Source organism: Callithrix jacchus, chromosome 20 (genome assembly GCF_049354715.1).
Source record: "Callithrix jacchus isolate 240 chromosome 20, calJac240_pri, whole genome shotgun sequence".
NCBI lineage: Eukaryota > Metazoa > Chordata > Mammalia > Primates > Cebidae > Callithrix > Callithrix jacchus.
This window is the reverse complement of record NC_133521.1, coordinates 25,037,802-25,057,208: the sequence shown is the minus strand read 5'-3', so window position 1 is coordinate 25,057,208 and position 19,407 is coordinate 25,037,802. Positions and strand designations below refer to the sequence as shown.

At 56.9% G+C, this 19,407-nt stretch overlaps 1 protein-coding gene across 15 annotated transcripts; it reads right to left on the bottom strand.

Annotated features, from left to right (window-relative positions):
- Positions 1-265: 265 nt before the first annotated feature.
- RIPOR1 (RHO family interacting cell polarization regulator 1) lies at positions 266-19,291 on the bottom strand. 15 transcript variants are annotated; one of them, XM_054248827.2, is made up of 23 exons: positions 19,181-19,291; positions 14,775-14,909; positions 8,432-8,558; positions 8,161-8,313; positions 7,927-8,005; positions 7,251-7,274; positions 7,103-7,156; positions 6,816-6,968; positions 6,658-6,721; positions 6,518-6,561; positions 6,316-6,441; positions 5,430-5,578; positions 5,226-5,355; positions 3,735-5,144; positions 3,530-3,651; positions 2,575-2,707; positions 2,176-2,311; positions 1,923-2,084; positions 1,510-1,668; positions 1,189-1,385; positions 1,017-1,100; positions 818-908; positions 266-684 (listed from the first exon to the last, which is right to left on the bottom strand). In XM_054248827.2, exons 3-23 carry the CDS (start codon positions 8,533-8,535, stop codon positions 587-589), a joined length of 3,672 nt encoding a protein of 1,223 aa, XP_054104802.2. In that variant the 5' UTR covers positions 8,536-8,558; positions 14,775-14,909; positions 19,181-19,291; the 3' UTR covers positions 266-586. The 15 variants fall into 15 exon arrangements, with proteins under 15 accessions (XP_054104802.2, XP_078213585.1, XP_078213588.1 ...); XM_078357459.1 differs by having other exon boundaries at positions 3,530-3,648; XM_078357462.1 differs by having other exon boundaries at positions 5,430-5,491.
- Positions 19,292-19,407: the final 116 nt, after the last annotated feature.

The following is a 19,407-nucleotide window of genomic DNA, read 5'->3' as shown; positions in this document are numbered from 1 at the left end:
TTGGCACTCTTTGGCGTTCTCTGGGCCAACTCCACAGTTCAGCTCCACCTTGGGCCGTAGTTCCCAGGCCCAGGGTAGGCCCCATCTGCAGGCTGAGGCTTTTCCCTTCTCCAAGCCTAGTTCTAGCCTCTGGGCTTTCTTTCACTTGGATTTCTAGGGCAAGTGCACATGACACTGTCACAGCTGCAGTGTAGACACACCCGTGTTAGGAAGGGCCACAGCCAGAGGGTATTGGAGCAGAGGGTCAGGAGTGTACCAGGCCATGTAGGAAAGGCATTTTGCTTTTTTATTTTCTGTAAAACTCTGTAAATAAAATACAAAACCAAGGGATGTGGCTGGGCAGAGGCAGGGTGGCCAAGCCCCGGACACTGATTTATGGCAAGGGATGTGCTGAGCCGAGGCTGGGAGGCACTTGACTGCAGGCACCGACTCTCCAACCCAGGGGCAACAGAAGAATATATTAGATTTTCATTGCTAGGAATCTGTGGGAGAGGGGTATCTGGAGGCAGCCCTTACCCTCCTTGCCAGTGCCTGGTGAGCCCTGAAAGTTGAGGGAAGGAGTGCCAGGAACCCGTGGGTGAATAGTTTAGAATGCTGTGCTGGCCATGCTGCCAGGCCCAAAGATGCGGGGCAGGGCATCCAGGGACTCCTCCAGCCGTCGATGGGCAGACTGTCCCTCTTCTCCTGTAATGAGTGAGGATGACATCAGGTGTGTCCCTAGCCCCATCCTGTTCTCCCACACCTGACACCATCTCCCCTACTCCAATCAGCCAAGATGTCCCAGAACTCCACCCATCTCTCCATCCCCTAGCCTCACCACACTGCTGCAGGCTCTGCCGGGCAGCTTCCCTCACAGCTTCTGTGTCCGTCTGGCAGAGGTACACCAGGGGCTCAATGCCCTCAGGAGCCTGTCAGAGGAGGGAGCATTAAGGTGGGCCTGGGGAAGCAGATGGAAGGGGCTCAGGGATGAGGGTGCTGGGAGGGGATGAAGGGGTGAGAGGCTTGGCAGGGGTCACCTTGATGCAGCCCAGGGCCAGGCAGCCAGCCACTCGAGTCTGCACATCCTCATCTTCCAGCTGGTCCAGGAAGCACAGGAGGGCCTGTGGAAGGGCGGGAGGACAAACTTAGTCAGACGCCAGGAGCCCGGGAACCCAGCCATCGCCCTCAAGGGAGCCCTGTCCGACTCACCCTCTCCCGGAAGGCAGGGCCCAGTGACAGGCTCCGGAGCTGGGTGCTGACAGCAGCCATGACCTTGTTGTTGCCATGGACGAGAAGGGAGCTGAGAGCCCGCAGCCCATCCCTTCGCAGACGCCCCTCGGGCGCCAATCTCAGGGCCTTCAGCACAACAGCCTGGTCATCTGAGTTCAGATTCCGCACCAATAACACTGAAAAAAGGGGCTATGGTGGGTGGGTGGGCAAGGTGGCAGGGTGAGGAGCTCCCAAGGGTAGGGAGGGCTTGTCCTCAGACCCAGAAAGTCAGGCCACTTTGTGATCAGGTTACTACCTCACCTTCCTCGGCAGTCTCGGTCACGTAGGCCTCCATGGAGGGGCTGTCCAGGGTTTCCACAAAACTCCAGAACTGGAAGACCGTGAGCTGCTCTCCAGGTCCTGGCTGGGGCCTTCTGGGCAGCTTCTGCCCCAGGGCATCCTCCAGGAACTTCACACACACTGTAGGAGGCAGTAACATTGGCCTCAGAGTTTGGGTGAACACAAGCTTTTAGAGGGAGAGAAGGCTCAGGTCCAGGGGCCCCCTGTTCAAACCCCACCCATCTAGGTCCTTTTTGCTCTAAGGCACAAGCCTTTGTTGGTCTCCTCAGTGCCCAGCTTGTGTATCTGTGTGGGCTGACCTGGCTTCCTTGGGCTTCCTGTCACTGGGAATCTGAGCAAGGGTGGAAGGAGGGGTGGGTAGGCAGCCCACTCACCAGCCTCAGCCAAGCCTGGCTGGCGCAGGGAGAGGCGGGCACTATACTGGTTGCAGAAGGTGAGAAGCACCCGTTCCACCGGGCAGAGGAAGCAGCTGAGTCCCTCTGTGCATTGGTCCCAGAAGGTCAGAAAGCCAGGCCGAGAGGCTGAGAACTGCACCACTGTGAGGGGGTGTGGGAAACTGTCAGCAATAGAGCAGGCAGGTGGGTAGAGAGCATGCAGATGGTGGTAGGCTGAGGTAGGAGCCTTTACCTTCCTGGGCAGAGGTGGCCAGGGTCTCCCACCTTCTGCTGAACTCGCATATGGCCTCCAGCACTCGGGCTTCCCGCAGCAGCCGCTCCAGGGCCCATGCCTCCTGGCAGCGCAGGGGCCCAAATGTGCCCAGTTTCTGGAGAACATGGGTGGCTAAGTAGCTGAGGCCTCAGGGTAAGGTTTGGGAGGATGGTGCTCAGGGACAAGTCCCAGCATGCATTGGGGAGGTTGGGATTGCAGAGTGTGGGAGACACTCCATTCAGCAAGAGCCAAATGCCAAGGGCCCCAGGGCACTGGGGTGTGGAACTAAGAGGAGGTATAGAGGACCAGGATGGAAGGGCAGGACTCCCTGGGGTGAAGGGTTACAAGGGAAGGGTGGGGGAACACCACCGGCCTCACCAGCAGGAGGCGACTGCAGTGGTATAGGTGCTGGACCAAGGCAGCGTCCAGAGCTGGACACCCTGTGCTGAGGGGGTGGGCACTGGGTGAATCTATGCTGTCCTCAGCCCCAGCCTCCGTGCTGCTTGGGGGCCTGAGGGAAAAATGGGGTCAATCACCCCAGAAGCACACATCACCACCTGGTCACCAGCATTTATTTTTATTAAGCTTCCCCATCCCAGAAAGGAAAAACAGATGATGCACAGACAGCAGACAGTGGGGTAAGTTCATGGAGGATTTCCAGGAGGAAGGGGATGGGACCAGCAGGTGGTAGTGGGGATCTCTGCAGTCTACCCCATGCTACCTCCAACTGGGACCACTGGGGTTGACATGGGTGGGAGTAGGTTGCAGGTGGGATTGTTTACGACAAGTGTACTGGAAAGGGTGCAGGACATGGGGCCATAGCCTGGGCAACAGCTGAGGGAAGAGGGATCTGGCACAAGTCTCAACTAGGAACCAGCAAAGGCCACTCCAGAACTGACAGTTGAGGGGCCAGGGCCTCTGGGAAAGTCGAGGTTGAGGAGTAGGGCAGTGCTGGAGGACCCAGGGTGCATGGCGGGGCACTGAGAGAGCTCCTTCGAAGGGCAGGTTCAAGGTGAGACCAAGGGGAAAAGGAGGGGCTGGAGGCTCCCAAGCTGATGGGGACTGGCAGGGGAGGTGACATTGCAGAGATGAGGAGGGCGGTCACAAGCAGTGGGGACACATGTGGAGTTGGAGACATGGGCATGAAGGACACAGAAGGGGTGGACACAGGTGCAGCTGCCAGTAACTCAGTCCTCATGTGCTCCACCTGGCCCCGCCTCAGCTGTTCTCCCCTTTGACTTGTCTCCCAGCTCACCTGTTCCACCATCTTCTGGTCCTGCCTCACCTTCTCCCTCTCACCTAGCCCTATGCCCATCTTGCCTAGCCCCCTCACCTGTCCCCAGGAACATCACTGTCTTCATCTTCGTCTTCATTGAGAAAGCTGAAGCTCTCCAAGGCATGCTCCACAGCGATGCTGAGACTGGAAGCCCGGCTGCGAGTGAGGCCTTGCCTCTGCTAAAGTGATGAAGGGTGTCAGAGTAGCTACCACCCCCTGGCTGCCCTTCCTGGCTGCCCTAGCCCAGCCCAGCCCTCCTCACCATGAGCAGACTCTCTAGTCGGGTCACCTCCTGCTCCAGGCCCTGCAGCTCAGGAAACTGGCCACGGTAGTCATCCAGGGCAGCCATTAAGGCCCCCAGTGCCTCCTCCAGCCTCCTGTTCCCAGTCCCTCCAGCTGCCCCTGGGACTGGGGTCTGGACAACCATGGCCACGCTAAGTTCTGAATGCTGGGGTGCAGGGGTTGGGGGTGAGGGCGTGGGGCTTAGGCTCTGAACCATTGGCTCTGGGGGATCTGGGGCAGGGCTTGTGAGAGGTTTCCAACTGGAATGGGCAGGACTTGTGTGGGAGGTGCTGAGGGCTATAGGGTCTGGCTGAGTGCAGGAACTGGAGGCTGGCAGGCTACAGGGAAAGGAGTCAGTGCCTGGGAGGGTGGGGTCTGAGTGTACAGAAGGGCTGGGGAGGGTAGCAAGTTCTAGAGAAGAAGGACTTACATTTATAGGGGTGGGGCTTGTGGTGGGATGGGTGGGGCTTGTGGCAGTCTGGACCTGGGCGATAGCACTGGGGGTACAACTTGTAGTGGTGGGAGTTGACTTTCTGGTTTTGTGGGTGGGACTTGTGGTGTAGATGGGACTTGTGGCATGGGTGGGGCCTGTGGAAGTGTGAGTGGGGCTTGTGGAAGGATGAGGGGGGCTTGCTGTGCTGTGGGCGGGGCTTGTGGTAGTCTGGGCGGGGCTTGTGGTAGTCTGGACTGGGCCTGTGATATTGAGGGTAGGGCCTGTAGCAGTAAGGGTAGAGATTATGGGCTTGTGGGTGGAGCCTGTAGTAGTGTGAGCAGGGGTGCTTGGAGCACTGTGAGTTGGGGTAACGGCACTATAGGTAGAGCCTGTAGTGGTATGAGTGGGCCCTGGCAGTTCTGAAGGGCCAGAGTCTGTGGCCTTATGAACTGAGTCTAGGTGTGCAGATGGGGCAGGGTCTGTGGATATGGGGACAGAGCCTGTTGTACCAGGGGTAGAACTTGTGGCAGAGTGGCCAGGGTCCAGGGCAGGAGGATCAGGATTGGGGTGCTCCCCATGGGTGGGATCTGGGTGTAGAGGTAGGCTAGGTCCCTGGGCTAGACTTTCTGGGCCCACAGCCTCCATTGAAGCCTCAGCCAAGGCAGCGTCTACACTAGCCTCACTGATGTGGCTCAGAGTCCGACTGTAGGGCACATGCCCATTTGCCAGGATTGGGGCCACAGCCCCCTCCTCATCCAAGCACCCAGAGCTAGGGATCTCAGGCCTACGGAAGGCAACTTGGATAGGAAGGGGCTCGGGCTGCTGCACCAGGGGCCTAGGGGCTGACGAGTGGCGGGCAGTGCCTGAGAGCTGTGGGCTGGATGAGTCATCTGAAGATTCGGAAGACAGAGACCATGCTGTCCCATTCTCCAGCTCCTCCTGCCGTCGCAGCATGTTCTGAGAAAGAGAGGGCATTTCAGAACCACCCCCACGGAGCCTCTGGAGGACAGTCAGGCCTGGACTCGGGCTGTGACTCACATAGAAGGCCTGTTCCCGAAGCGAGGGTGTGTCTGGTGGGCTCTGGCTATAGGTGGAGAAACGCTTGGTGACTGTGGAAGCCTTGTTGACAGAAGCAGCAGCTGAGGGCTGGTCATCCTTGTCGAAGGGGCTGGGAAGGGAAGAGGCTGTTGGAAGGTGCTACAGCCCTCCTGGCCCTCCCCCAAGCCCCTCAGCCCCACCAACCTCCATGTGACTTCCAGGCTGAGCTTGATGGTGCCGAGGTCATTGATATCCACAGCCACAACCTGGGGCAGGGCAGCGAACAGGTCCTTGGTCTCACAGGAGACACTGCCCACAACCACATGGTTGGCCAGGCCCTTCAGTTCTGTTACCTGTAGCCAAGAGTGGATGATGGGGTCACAAGGGGCTAGGGGCCATGAGATTGTGGGCAATCTGAGGTCTGAATTTTCATACAGCTTATAAAATGGTCATGGGAGGCTGAGACAGGAGGATCATGGTCAGGAGTTCAAGACCAGCCTGGGCAACATAGCAAGACTCTGTCTCAAAAAAAAAAAAATTAGCCAGGCATTGTGGTACATGTGTAGTCCTAGCTACTTGGGAGGCTGAGGTGGGAGGATGGTTTGAGCCCAGGAGTTTGAGGCTGCAGTGAGCTATGATTGTACTGCTGCACTCCAGCCTGGGTGACAGAGTGAGACCCCTGTCTCGTAATTAAATGAATGAATGCTCATGGGGTCATGGATGCTTGAAGCAGCCTGGGAGCATGGGAATCACTGAAAGTCTGCATGGTAGGGTCACTGAGGTCATTGGGGTCACAGTCCCATGGGAGCTTGGGGGGGGTCAAATATCCACAGGGTCAGAAGATCATGAGAAGGTCACAGGGTCAGGAGGCCATGATGTCCTAAGCGTCAAAAAGATTGTTTTTGACGCTTAGGACATCATGGCCACAAAGATTATAAAAAAAACCAAAGGGTCATGAAGATCATGAGATCATATATTCACAGGGCCATGGAGCCATGAGGGGGTCACAGAAGTAAGAGACTCAGGATAACAGGCGTCACAAGGGGTTTACAGGACCATGGTGTCCTGTACTCCCAGGCAGAGACATCACCTTGATAGACAGGAATTCCGTGAGCAGAGGAAGAAAGATGGTTTCTTCACTGTCCCACACCTGCTTTCCACTACCCTCAATTCGGCCCCGTAGTTTCCAGCGCTGACGCCCATATTTCATGCAGATCTGGGAAAACAGGCGGGATGAGCCAGCCCTAGGCATTGGGATCCTGCCGACCCAGCCCCCCTGCACATTCTCATACCTCATACTGATCACCCACACACAGCCTGGCGAAGCCAGCCAGCCCTGGAAGTTGGGGGAGAAGGGGAGAAGTTGGTGAGCCACATTGGGGGTCTTCAGCATACTCCATCTGGCCCCCCATCTGCCCCTACAACTAAGTACCTTTCATTCGGAGATGAAACTCGCCCAGCTGTGCCTCCAGCTCGCTCTCCAGCAGACACATGCTCTGGGAGGGAGAGGCAGGGACAGGAGGGGGTCAAGAGCCAGCCACTAGCCCTGCCACACCCTGTGCCTCTGCCTCATGGGCACCTATCCCTCACCTCCGTGTACTCTCGATGCCCCCGAGTGGCCTCTGCCAGGCTGTCCCGGGCCTCTCGGCTCCCAGGGGACCCAGTAGTATAAGCACGGACCATGTTGTAGGCACCATCCCGCAGACGCCGCTGGACACAGTATGCCTCATACAGCTCGTCGATCTGGGAAGGTGAGTGGGGTGGCAGTAGGGGGACTGAGACTCACCTCTGGGGTTGCTCACCCAGGGCCTGGCACTGCCCCTCTTCCTATGAGATCCAATTCCGCATCCCAGTCCACACATATGCTGTACTCCTACCTTGCTGGCATGGAACTCCAGTCGTCGCAGGAAGCGTTCAATGGACTTGACTTGCTGAGGGAGAGGTGGGTCAGGAGGGGCCTGAAGCCCAGGGCCCTTACCCTCCTCATGAGCCAACCCCTTCCAGTACCATTTCATACACACTCACCTTGTCCAGATCATATAGGAAGCCCTGCAGGGGGTGGGGAGAAAGGGGCATTTAGGAGGGATGAGGACTCCAGCAGGGGTGGACTCAGACTCATCACAGCTCCCCTCTCTCACACCACAGTCTGCAAGCACTCCCATTGCAGTAGCAACTGCCCCCGCTTCCTGCTGGCCTAGCCCTTGGTAGATACTGGTAGCACAGATCTGGTCCCTTCAACCCCCTCCATATCCCCTCCCCCACCTCTTCCCTGGGATTTCTTTGCTGGCAGGCAGCTGCATCAGAGCTCTGTGCCTCTTCGTGCAAGGTTTCCTCTGCAGGGGAACTCCCATTCATGCTTTAAGACCGGCAGAAGTGTTCTCTCCTCTAGGAAGCCCTAACCTCTTTCCAAGAAGTACCATGGCTCTCCTCAGTACCACTGCAGCAGAATCCCCTGCTATTCATGTCTGTGGGGGTCCCACCTATCCCACTGGAAGCTCCTGGGGCAGGTACTGAGTCCCAAGCAGAAAGTGTGCACAGAAAAGTTTGGGGATAGAAAACCCCTCAGCCTTTCCTGATATCCCCTTTTCTACTCACACCTGAACCAAGTCACCCCAGAAAGTAGCCCAGATATCACCCAGGGCTGGCCCAGCCAAGCCCTCCACAACAGAGGCAAAGAGCATCCCTACCTCCCACCACTCACCAGGCGGGAATTCCTCTTGGACTCCCTTATCTGCCCCTGGAGTTTCTCCTGCTCCTGCTGGTGCACTTCCAAGTAGGCCCTGAGGAAAGAAGAATGCACTCGGCTCTTCAGCCTCAACCTGCCCAGGGTGCAGGCGGCAGGGAGAGGGCATGGGGCTGGAGAAGTTTCCTGCTAGCAGGATGCGGGCTTGGGGAGGGATCCCGGGACAGGGCTGGGGAGGGAGGAGCTGCTCACGTCAGACCCCGCTTCAGCGCCGTGTACACCAGGTCCAGCCGCTCGGGCTGTGGCACCTTGGGGGCTGGGTGAGCCACGGAAAACATCCTGGATACTCGGGAGAGGGCGGGGGGCTTCCGTGGGGGCCCCGGCGGGCTGAAGACCAGGAAGCTCCTAAAGGAGAGGTTGTCCTCAGACAGGGGAGAACAGGAGTCCCCCAGACCCTCACTAGCAGCCACTCTCAGCCCCATCCAACGCCCTTTGACCCCACCAACCCCATGCGGCCTCGTACCTGGGCCCCCGCTCGTGGCTGCCGAGGACGCCTGCGAAGGACTGGCTCCTATTGACCCGGGCACTGAGCAGGCGACGCTGAGGCCGCACGGACAGGGACATCATGGAGTGAGTCCGCGCGGGGCTCCCTGCGGGAGTGAAGCGGAGGTGTCCAGTATCGGTCGGACCCCTGAAGCCACCTCCCCGCGGCTCGATTCCAGGGCTGGCGCAGGTCCTCCCTACCACCAGCACAGCTGCCCCAGCGGGCTCCGGCCGGGTCCTCCTAGTCCTGCGGGCCTGGGCGCTAATGACAGACCAGGCGAAGGCGACTCGGCCTGGGACTCAGCGTGGCCTCGGCTCGGCCCCCACTTCCTGCCGAGGTGCCCGTGCCGGCTCCGCCTGCCGCGGGGCAGGAAGGGGGGGTCTCTCGGGGACCCTCCACTGGCTGGGAAGGGGCAGGAAAGGGGCGGCGCACGCGAAGAATGTGCGGAAGCGCCTGTTTACCCGGGGGCGGGACAGCCTCCCAGCCCAGCCCCCGAAGCCCCCTCAGGGCATAGGAAGGTCTGGCGCCCCCACCCCGGGAGGCCGAGGAGGTCACGGGGCGGGGCGGGGCGCGCGCTCGGAGCCCTACGGAGCTGCTCGACAGGCCCGGCCAGGCGCGGGTTTGTTGCCAGTCCTGTGCCAGCCAGCGTGACCTGCTCCCCCCAGCCCCCACAGAGGGCTCCGCCGTTTCGGCGCCCTCCTGGCAGGGGGATTCCCAGAGTGGGGCGCGATGCCGAGCAGGGCTCCGCCCCCTCCTCTTTCCTGCAGCTCCCACCTGGAAACTGAGTCACGGACATGCGCCTTGACCTCTGGCCTCGGCGGGAGAGCTCCTGGGCAGACCCCCACGCCGCTTTGGCGACAAAGGCACTCCTGGCCCCCGAACCCAGCTTGCGCCCCCTGGGACCAGCCCCTGAGCTTTCGAAGCCCCGAGCCGGGTATTACCTCTCTTCTTGGTGTTCATGGTGGGTCCGGGACGGCACCCGACCTGTGCTCACCCCCCGCAGCACCTCCGACCCTGGCCACTTAGAGCCGCCCGGCTGAGCTCCCAGCTCGCTCCCAGCGGCTCTGGCTCAGCTTTGGCTCCTCCCGGCGCCGCCCCCCGCCCAGTTCCTGCCGCCTGACTCAGCCCGCCTGTACGGGGCGGGACGGGTGACTGGGGTTCCCCTCAGGGAGGGGACAGACGGGGGATGAAGGGTCTTCTCGGCTGGGGTCAATAATGTGCATTAAGGGATTTGAACGTGGGGATGAATATGGAAAGATAGAATGAGGGCGCTGAGTGGAGGATGCATCAGGGACGGGGCTTAAAGAGTGGCTGTGGAGGCCGGGCGTGGCGACTCACGCCTATAATCCCAGCACTTTGGGAGGCCCAGGGGGGCGAATCACGAAGTCAGGAGTTTGAGACCAGCCTGACCAACAGGGTAAAACCCTCGTCTCTACTAAAAATACAAAAATTAGCCAGGCGGTGACGCATGCCTGTAATCCCAGCTACTCAGGAGGCTGAGGCAGGAGAATCGCTTGAACCCAGGAGGCGGCTCCACTGCATTCCAGCCTGGGAGACAGAGCAATACTCTGCCCGACACCCCCAGCCCCAACACACACACAATAGTGGCTGTTGAGCAGTGCTAAGGCCAAACACAAAGAGGGCTGAGAGCTGGGGTTCTAAGTGTTCAATGGTGGATAGTAGGGGACTGAAGAGTGGAAGGATGGGGCTCAGGGTGCTGTTTGGAGGGGCTGTGCAGATGGAGGGCAGAGAGTTAGGGAACTGATCACCAGGGGACTCCGGGGCTGAGAAGAGAGGCTGAAAATGTGGGACTAGATCAACCTCATAATAGGGTGTGCTGCTGAGCCAAGAGGGATGCAGAGAAGGAACTGGGTGCAGAGTCCCACAGCCCCATGCACCACCCACTCCTACTACAGAGTGCTCAGTCTGGGCACACCCCTCCTCCCAGGACCCAGGGGAAAGGATGGGGTCTGGCTGCCAGCCGGGGCCTCATCCCTAGCCAAGTTGCATCTTAGACTAATGCCCCATCCTTCCTGCCCCCAGTTCACATGGGCCTCTCAGGTTCTGCATTTCCATGGTACCAACTTGTTCCTATCCCCATCACCATCCCCACTATTCTCTCTCTCTCTCTCTTTTTTTCTTTTGTTGCCCAGGCAGGAGTGCAGTGGCATGATCTCAGCTCACTGCAACCTCCGCCTCTCAGGTTCAAGCAATTCTCCTGCCTCAGGCTCCCAAGTAGCTGGTATTACAGGCACCCACGACCATGCCCAGCGACTGTTTGTATTTTTAGTAGAGATGGGGTTTCAGCATGTTGCCCCGGCTGGTCTCAAACTCATGACTTCAGGTGATCCGCCCACCTCATTCTCCCAAAGTGATGGGATTACAGGCATGAGCCACCATGCCTGGCCAATCTCTTCTTTGAATATCCCATGTCCACCTCTAGCCTGAATAGATGCCACCATGCCAATCCCTCTCCTGACCTTGTAGGGGCTGGATGCCCCCCCATCTCAAATACTCTTGTTCCTTAAGGCTCAGTTCTCCCATACTGTGCTTACTTTCTTCCCAAGAGACTGAGGTGGGCCCAGGGGTCTGCATTTCCACAAGCTCCCCCTCCCCCGACAGATTCAGATGCAAGAGGTCCAGGGACCTCAGTTTGAGAAATGTTATTCTCCCCTCCTCCTTGAAGCCTGGGTACCCTGCACCCTACACTGGTAACCTGTGCATTCCCATGGATTACCTGTCTAACACTGACCTCTCTGCTCCCTTCAGCCATCCCCAGCCTTATCACCCAGCTTTATAATGCCCCTTTCCTAAACCACAACCACATTGATGCAACCCTCAGGCTTTCCATCACCCCCACCTCACCTGCCTTTTACCTGGGATCTCTGGTCCCTTGAGTCCTCACTCATTTATTCAACTATTCACTGAGTGACAACTCTGTGCCAAGCATGTGCCAGTCACTGGAGATACAGCCCAGAATTTCACAGACATCACCCTGTGCAGAGCTCACAGTCTGCCTCTGCTTTCTTTTTTTCTGCCAGCTCCCTCCTACCTTCTCTTCCCTACCTTCCCTGCATAGCCTCCTCCCCAGCCTGAATCGACAGCCACCATCCCATCACTTGCCTGCTCTGAGTATCCTCAGCACTGCACACCTCTCTCCCTTCTGGCAGAAACCAGCCCTGGGGAACCCAACTCCCAGTCTTCTCTACACCTGCACACAGGCTGGCAGGAGTTGCCATAGGTCTTGGCACAGCAGCCTGGCTAGAATCACAGAGCAATCCTCAACCTTGGCCAGGCCCCTCACTGCCTGCCCAGCAAATACTCGACTGTGACGCTAGTCATCTTTCTCCTTTCGGGGTGTCTCAGTCTTTCTCCACAAGTCTCAGGCAAGCTCAAGTCACTCCCACATGAAAGATAAAAACAGGCTGGGCACAGTGGCTCATGCCTGTAATCCCAGCACTTTCGGAGGTGGAGGCGGGCATGTGGTCAGGAGTTTGAGACTGGCCTGACCAACATGGTGAAACCCTGTCTCTACTAGAAATACAGACATTAGGCCAGGTGCAGTGGCTCATGCCTGTAATCCCAGCACTTTGGGAGGCTGAGGCAGGTGGATCACCTGAGGTCAGGAGTTTGAAACCAGCCTGACCAACATGGCGAAACCCTGTCTTTACTAAAAATACCAAAATTGGTTGGGTGCAATGACTCATGCCTGTAATCCCAGCACTTTGGGAGGCTGAGGTGGGCGGATCATGAGGTCAAGAGATTGAGACCATCCTGGTCAACATGGTGAAACCCCGTCTCTACTAAAAATATAAAAATTAGCTGGGCATGGTGGCGCTGCCCTGTAGCCCAAGCTACTCGGGAGGCTGAGGCAGGAGAATTGCTTGAATCCAGGAGGCAGAGGTTGCAGTGAGCTGAGATCTCGCCATTGCACTCCAGCCTGGGCAACAAGAGTGAAACTCCATCTCAAAAACAAAAGAACAAAAATTAGCTGGGTGTGGTGGCAGGCACCTGCAATCTCAGCTACCACGGAGGCTGAGGCACAAAAATGGCTTGAACCCAGGAGGTGGAGGTTGCAGTCAGTGGAGATTGCACCACTGCACTCCAGCCTGGGCAACAGAGCAAGACTCTGTCTCAAACAAACATTAGCTGGGCATGGTGGTGCCCACCTGTAGTCCCAGCTACTTGGGAGGCTGAAGCAGGAGAATCGCTTGAACCCAGGAGGCAGAGGCTGCAGTAAGCCAATATCGTGCCACTGCACTGCAGCCTGGGTGACAGAGCGGGACTCTGTATCAAAAAAAGAAAAAAAAGAAAAATGAAAAATGAAAAATGAAAGCAACCCTGGAAACTGTCCAGATGCTTGTCAATGAATAATGGAATTATCACACAGCAAAAGGAATGAAAAATATACAGCGATATGTAACAACATGGGTGAATCTGAAAGCAAGCCACAGAGGACAAATGTATGATCCCCTTGATAATGAAGTTCAAAAGCAGGCAAAACTAATCTATGGTGATAGAGGTCAGCCTGGGAGTCTCCCTCCAGGTGTTGTGACTGAGGAGGCCACAAGGGGTCTTCCAGGGTGCTGGTAATGTCTGATTTCCTGCTCTGGGTTAAATTTCCTGATCATATATGGGTGTGTTCTCTTATGAAAATGTATAGAGTTGTACACTTAGGACATACACACCTTTTGTCTGTCTATTATATTTCAATGTGAAATATAATAGACAGACAAAATAAGTAATTACAAAATGTTGGGCTGGCACAGTGGCTCACACCTGTAATCCCAGCACTTTGGGAGGCTGAGGAGGGTGGATCACTTGAGGCCAGGAATTTGAGACTAGCCTGGCTAATATGGTGAAATCCTGACTCTATTAAAAATACAAAATAGAGTGGTGGCGTGGTAGCATGACCTGTAGTCCCAGCTGCTCAGGAGGCTGAGGCATGAGAATCGCTGAACCCAGGAGGCGGAGGCTGCAGTGAGCTGAGATCTTGCCACTGCACTCCAGCCTGGAGCCTGGGTGACAAAGCGAGATTCTTCCTAAAAAAAATTTTTTTAATTACAAAAAAGAAGTGACTCAGCCTGGTGCAGCAGCTCATGGCTATAATCCTAGCACTTTGGGAGGCTGAGGCTGGTGGATTACCTGCAGTCAGGAGTTTGAGAACAGCCTGATCAACTTGGTGAAATCCTGTCTCTACTTAAAAAAAAAAAAAAAAAAAAAATTAGCTGGGAGTGGTGGCACATGGCTGTAATCCCAACTACTCAGGAGACTGAGACAGGAGAATCGCTTGAACCCAGGAGGTGGAGGTTGTAGTGAGGCGAGACTGTGCCATGGCACTCCAGCCTGGGCAACAAGAACAAAACTCCATGACTCCCCTGTTGGCCTCATGTCTTTCTCCAGTTACCCCATTCCTCACCCCATCTCTCTCTCCTCTCCTTTCAAAGCCAAGTGTCTTGAAGAGATGTCTACCTGCATTTTCTCACCATACCCACCTACTCCTCTTCCCATCCTGGTCCAGCTTCTTTCTATACCCACCACTCCCCTGACTAGTCTGGACAAGGTCACAGTGACCTCCCTGTTGCTGAACCCAGTGCCCATGTTTCATCCTTGTCCTGCTTGATCTCAGTAAATCTTTGGACTCTGTGGCTCCCCTCCTCTTCTTTAAGCCCTTTCTTCCCCTGAATTTCAAGAGGCAATATGCTGATTTTCTACCTACTTTTCTGGCTGCACATCTTACTTTCCCACAGAGGCCCCTTTTCTCCCCAATCCCTGAATGGGCCATATCCTCCCTGCTGTTGGGCTGTGCACAGCTCCTGCAGCTCAATGCCATATAATTGTTGCCAACTTCCTTATCTCTCCTTCACCCAAGCCACTCTTCTGAGCACCAGGCCTCTGTATCCAACTGCCATTTGCTGCCTCCCCAGATGCTGAGTGCACCATCACAGTGCACAATGGGTTTGAGGTTCCCAAATCAAATTCACCACTTTCAGCCTGACTCTCCCTAGTCTCAACTTCTCCATGACAGCCCCTACACCTATGCACCCAGATGTTCAAGACAGATACTAGGAGTCATCCTGGATGTCTCAGTCAGTCCCCATGGCCACTCAGTCACCCCTTCCTGCCAGGTCTAGCTCTTAACTCTCTCTGCAATCTGCCCCCTCACCTCTACCCTTAAAGCCAGAATTCAGGTCCAAGCCATCATCAACTCTCCCCTCGAACCTTACATTTGGGCTCCTGATGAGCTAGAACCTTCCTGGGGGAATCCCTGTCTCCACTCTAACCTGCAATCATCCATTCATTATTCAGTAAGAATACTGACCTTAAAATACCAGCCACCTGGCCGGGTGTGGTGACTCAAGCCTGTAATCCCAGCACTGTGGGAGGCCGAGGTGGGTGGATCACGAGGTCAAGAGATCGAGACCATCCTGATCAACATGGTGAAACCCCGTCTCTACTAAAAATACAAAAAAAAAAAAAAAAAATTAGCTGGGCACGGTGGCGCGTGCCTGTAATCCCAGCTAGTCAGGAGGCTGAGGCAGGAGAATTGCCTGAACCCGGGAGGTGGAGGTTGCGGTGAGCAGAGATCGCGCCATTGCACTCCAGCCTGGGTAACGAGCAAAACTCAGTCTCAAAAAAAAAAAAAAAATATATATATATATATATATATATATACACACATACATACACCAGCCACCTGACAGTGCCAAAAACTGTTCTTTCTTTTTTTTTTTTTTTTTTTTTGAGACGGAGTTTCACTCTTGTTACCCAGGCTGGAGTGCAATGGCACGATCTCGGCTCACCGCAACCTCCACCTCCTGGGTTCAGGCAATTCTCCTGCCTCAGCCTCCTGACTAGCTGGGATTACAGGCACGCGCCACCGTGCCCAACTAATTTTTTTTTTTGTATTTTTAGTAGAGACGGGGTTTCACCATGTTGATCAGGATGGTCTCGATCTCTTGACCTCATGATCCACCCGCCTCGGCCTCTTTATTGAGAGTTTTCCATATGCCAGGCACTGAGCTTAGCAAACATTACCTCATTTAATTTGGCAACAGTCCTATTAGCCCCACTTTGCACCTGAGAAATCTCAGGCTAACTAGCTGTGTGACCTTGGGCAAGACACTAATTAGTTTTCGGGCTTCAGACACCCATCTGTAAAATGAGGACAATAATAATAATAACAAGAGCTATTTCCTAACGCTGTTGGAGGATGAACTGAGATCTCTCAAGAGAACATCCCTCTATAGGAAGTGTTTGGGGAAGGGAGAACTGTACGTGGGATAGGGATGTTGGGGTGGACACACTACCTACTTTTTTTTTTTTTTTTTTTTTTTGAGACAAGGTCTCACTCTATCACCCAGGTCTGAATGTAGTGGTGCGTTCATAGCTCAATACAGCCTTGAACTCCTGGGCTCAAGCAATCTTACTGCCTTAGCCTCCCAAGTAGCTGGAACCACGGGCATGCAGCACCATGCCCAGCTAACATCTCACTGTGAACACACAACAAATATTAACTGCTGTTATTATTAACAATTACAAAGCTGGTAAGTGGCAAAGCCATGATTCAAATGCAGGCTGTCTGACCCTGGGACTCTAAATCTTTTTTTTTTTTGATGGAGTCTTGCTCTGTCACCAGGATGAAGTACAGTGGCATGATCTCAGCTCACTGCAACCTCTGTCTCCTGGGTTCAAGCAATTCCCCTGCCTCAGCCTCCCGAGTAGCTGGGACTACAGGCGCTCGCCACCACACCCAGCTAATTTTTTATATTTTAGTAGAGATGGGGTTTCACCATGACCAAGATGGTCTCTATCTCCTGACCTCATGATTCGCCCACCTCAGCCTCCCAAAGTGCTGGGACCACAGGTGTGAGTCACTGCACCTGGCCTCTAAATCTTTAATATCACTCTATTCGGACTATTGCAAAATAGCCACAGGCACTCTTGCCCCAGGGAGAAAGCCCAGACTCTCTAACAGGACCCATCAAGCACTTCAGGATCTGTCCTGTCCCTCACATTCTTTCAACGACTGGTCCCCTCCCAGTCCCCTGCTTTCCCTGTTCCAGCAACTGAGACCCTCTCTCAATCCTTGTAAGCTTCTTCAGAATCAGACCTATAGCCCTCATTGCTCCTATTCCTTCTTCTCACTTCCCAGCGCCAAGTCCCTCTCTTTCCTCAAGTCTACCCTATGACTTCTTCCTCCAGGAAGCAGGTCATGGGTTGGTTCCCCCTTTTTGGCTTCCTCCCTCTGAACCCAAGACTACATAACTCAGTTGTCAGTTCTCCTTTAGGGCCTGTCTTCCCACCAGACTGAATCTTGTGAGGCCTGGGACATATCTGCTTGGCTCACTACAGCACTCTGGGGGCCCTCCACCCACCAGAGCACCTGGGAGATGAAGGAGGGGGAGCAGTGGGGGAATCTGGGCTGCCCAGACACAGGAACAGCAGGTATTGAGCTGTTTGTTGGTGGGGAGGATTTCAAGTCTGTGTCCACCCCAACTCCCCTACCCCACATAAAATCTTCCCTCTCCCTTCCCACTTGCTGATGGTAGAGGATCCCCTGAGATTCTGGACTCAGAAACAGCTGACTGTTCCATCAGTTTTCTTCCTCTGGTTGGCCCTCTGCTGCCACCATCCCCAGAGTCCCACAGGAACCAGGAGGTCTAACTGTTGGTACAGATGACCATCAGAATGTCCATCTGAGTGACCACTTCAGGAGATGGGTGGCCAGGATTGCCATTGCTGGGTGAGGAGAGGTAGGAAAGGAGCTGAACCCCTTGAGCTAAGGCAGGAGGGCCACCTCAACTGGTGGGGGACTGGCTGATAAGAGCCTAGGGACTCTCCTGGCATGGGAAAGAACCCAAATCCAAGTTTCCAAAGGTTATGGGGCTTGCAGCACAGCCAGGTCAGGATGGCCTTAAGTGGAGCCCTGACCTGTCCGCCTGCATGGCCCCAGATCCTGCAGTTCCACTATACTTCCAACACACCAAGACTGGCATACCCGGGTGCGGTGGAATAGCCCACCACCTGCGATGCCCATCTCAGCACTGTGCCAGGCCAGCCGCCTCTCTGGGAGTCCCCGGGTCTAGCCCCGCCCCGCCCCAGGGCCTTCCCTGACCGAAGTAAACAGAAGCTAAAAATAATCCTGGCAAGGGGCGGCTGCAAGGGAGAAGGGGGTCCCCCGGAGCCTGCCCGTCTCCGTGGCAACTGCCCCCAAACCCGGGGCTGCCATCATTTCGCAGCTGCCCAAGCCTGTAGGAGGGAGGGGAGCGGCACGGCCTGGGACCCCCCCCACCCCGGAACCGGGCGGAGGCGGTCGGGTGGCCTCACTTCCTGCCTACCCCCTCCCTGGTCAGCTGGTCACATTCCCTGACCGCGCGCTGGGAGCTGGGCGGCCTCCCCGGGGCCGGGCCTGGCCAGGACCAAGACCGAACGGCGGCGCAGAGGGGCCGCCGTGACTCATCCGCGCCCTCCCCGCCCGCTTCTCCCCTGCAGGACCTAGCCCAGCGCCCTGAGTCCTCCCCTCAGCCGCAACCAAACCTAGACCCCTGGAGCGGTTCACCTGGCTCCTCTCTCCCGCCGCAGCCACAGGACCCAAGCCGGGGAGCGGGGTGGAAGGAGCTATGCCAGTCCTCCTTGTCCTCCTGGAGTATTTTGTACCTTAGTCCCCAGTTCATTCCTCTCCCCACTCCAATACGACGGAGGTGGATGTCGCAGGGGCAAGGACTCAGATCTAATTCCCCTTCTTCCAAACCAGCTGTGTGACCTTGAGAATATTACTAACCTCTCTGGGCCCGTTTCTGCATCTGCCAGATGGTCATAACCCTCCTCAGATGCTGTGCGTTGGCCGAATGCGGCAGGCCCAGGGCGCGGCCTGGCAGATGGCAGCCAGGGTACCGGGATTGTTACAAGAGGCTGCGCACAGTAGGTGCTTGGGCGGCCGCCTGAACACGCATTAGAAGTGGCTGGGGAGGGTCGGTAGGGGAGGCCGGACTCAGGCCTCACCCTGGAGAGGAGGACAAAGGGTGCTGAAGATGGACTGAACCCGACCTCTAGCCCTGGTGAGCAGCCCCTTGCCCAAACCCGTTCTGCAGGGTGCCCAGGCCTGGCTGTTGCAGGGACCTCGCGCCAGCCTCCATTTCTAGGGAAAAGCTCTGTTCCTCGACCAGGACGGTCCTCTCTGGCTTGGGCTACGCCAGGTTTGGTCTGAGAGCCCGGCTCCAACCCAGGCTTGGTCACCTCGGGGTCGGCCACAAAGCCGCTTAGGCCGGCCCCTGGAGCTAGGAGGATTAGCTCAGCTCGGAGGCCAGCCCGCACCCTTCGTCGCCCCCTCCCAATTTCCAGCCCAGCCTCCCCTGCGGCGAGGGCAGCAAGGGCTCCCGGGGAAGGCGCGTGCCAGGGCCCAGGCTGGCGCCTTGCGCCCGCCCTCCGGCCTGGCCCACCCCAGAGTCCGGGGGCACCGGCCGCCAGGGCCTTGCCGTGGGAGGAAAGGCGGCACCGCCAGGCGCTGCAGGCCCGGAGGCGGCGGCTTTTGTGGGAGAAGCTGCGTTCTCCGCGCCTGGGGGGAGGGGAGGAAAGACACGGTGCGGCCGGGGTCCCGGGGAAGGGGTGAGGCGGGACAGGGCCGCAGATTCTGGACCCGCCTGCTAGTGCCGGCGGGGAAGCACCAAAACCTCCACGCCTGCCTCCCGCCCGGCCTGCAGCCCCAGAAACGGCGCGGACACTCACATGGCTGCGCTGGGCTGCGCGGACCTCGCGCTCTCCTTGCGCTTCGAGGTGCCCGGCCTTGTCGCGCCGGAGCTGCCGCTGTCGCCGCCGCCGGCGCCGGCCCCTCCCTCCGCCCGCCGCCCCGCCGCCCCTCCCCTGGCCCGCCGGGCCCCACCCCCTGCGCTCCTGCGGCTCCCGCACTCCCGGAGGCGCCCACGGCTCGCTCCGCCCCCTCGGTAACTGGGCAG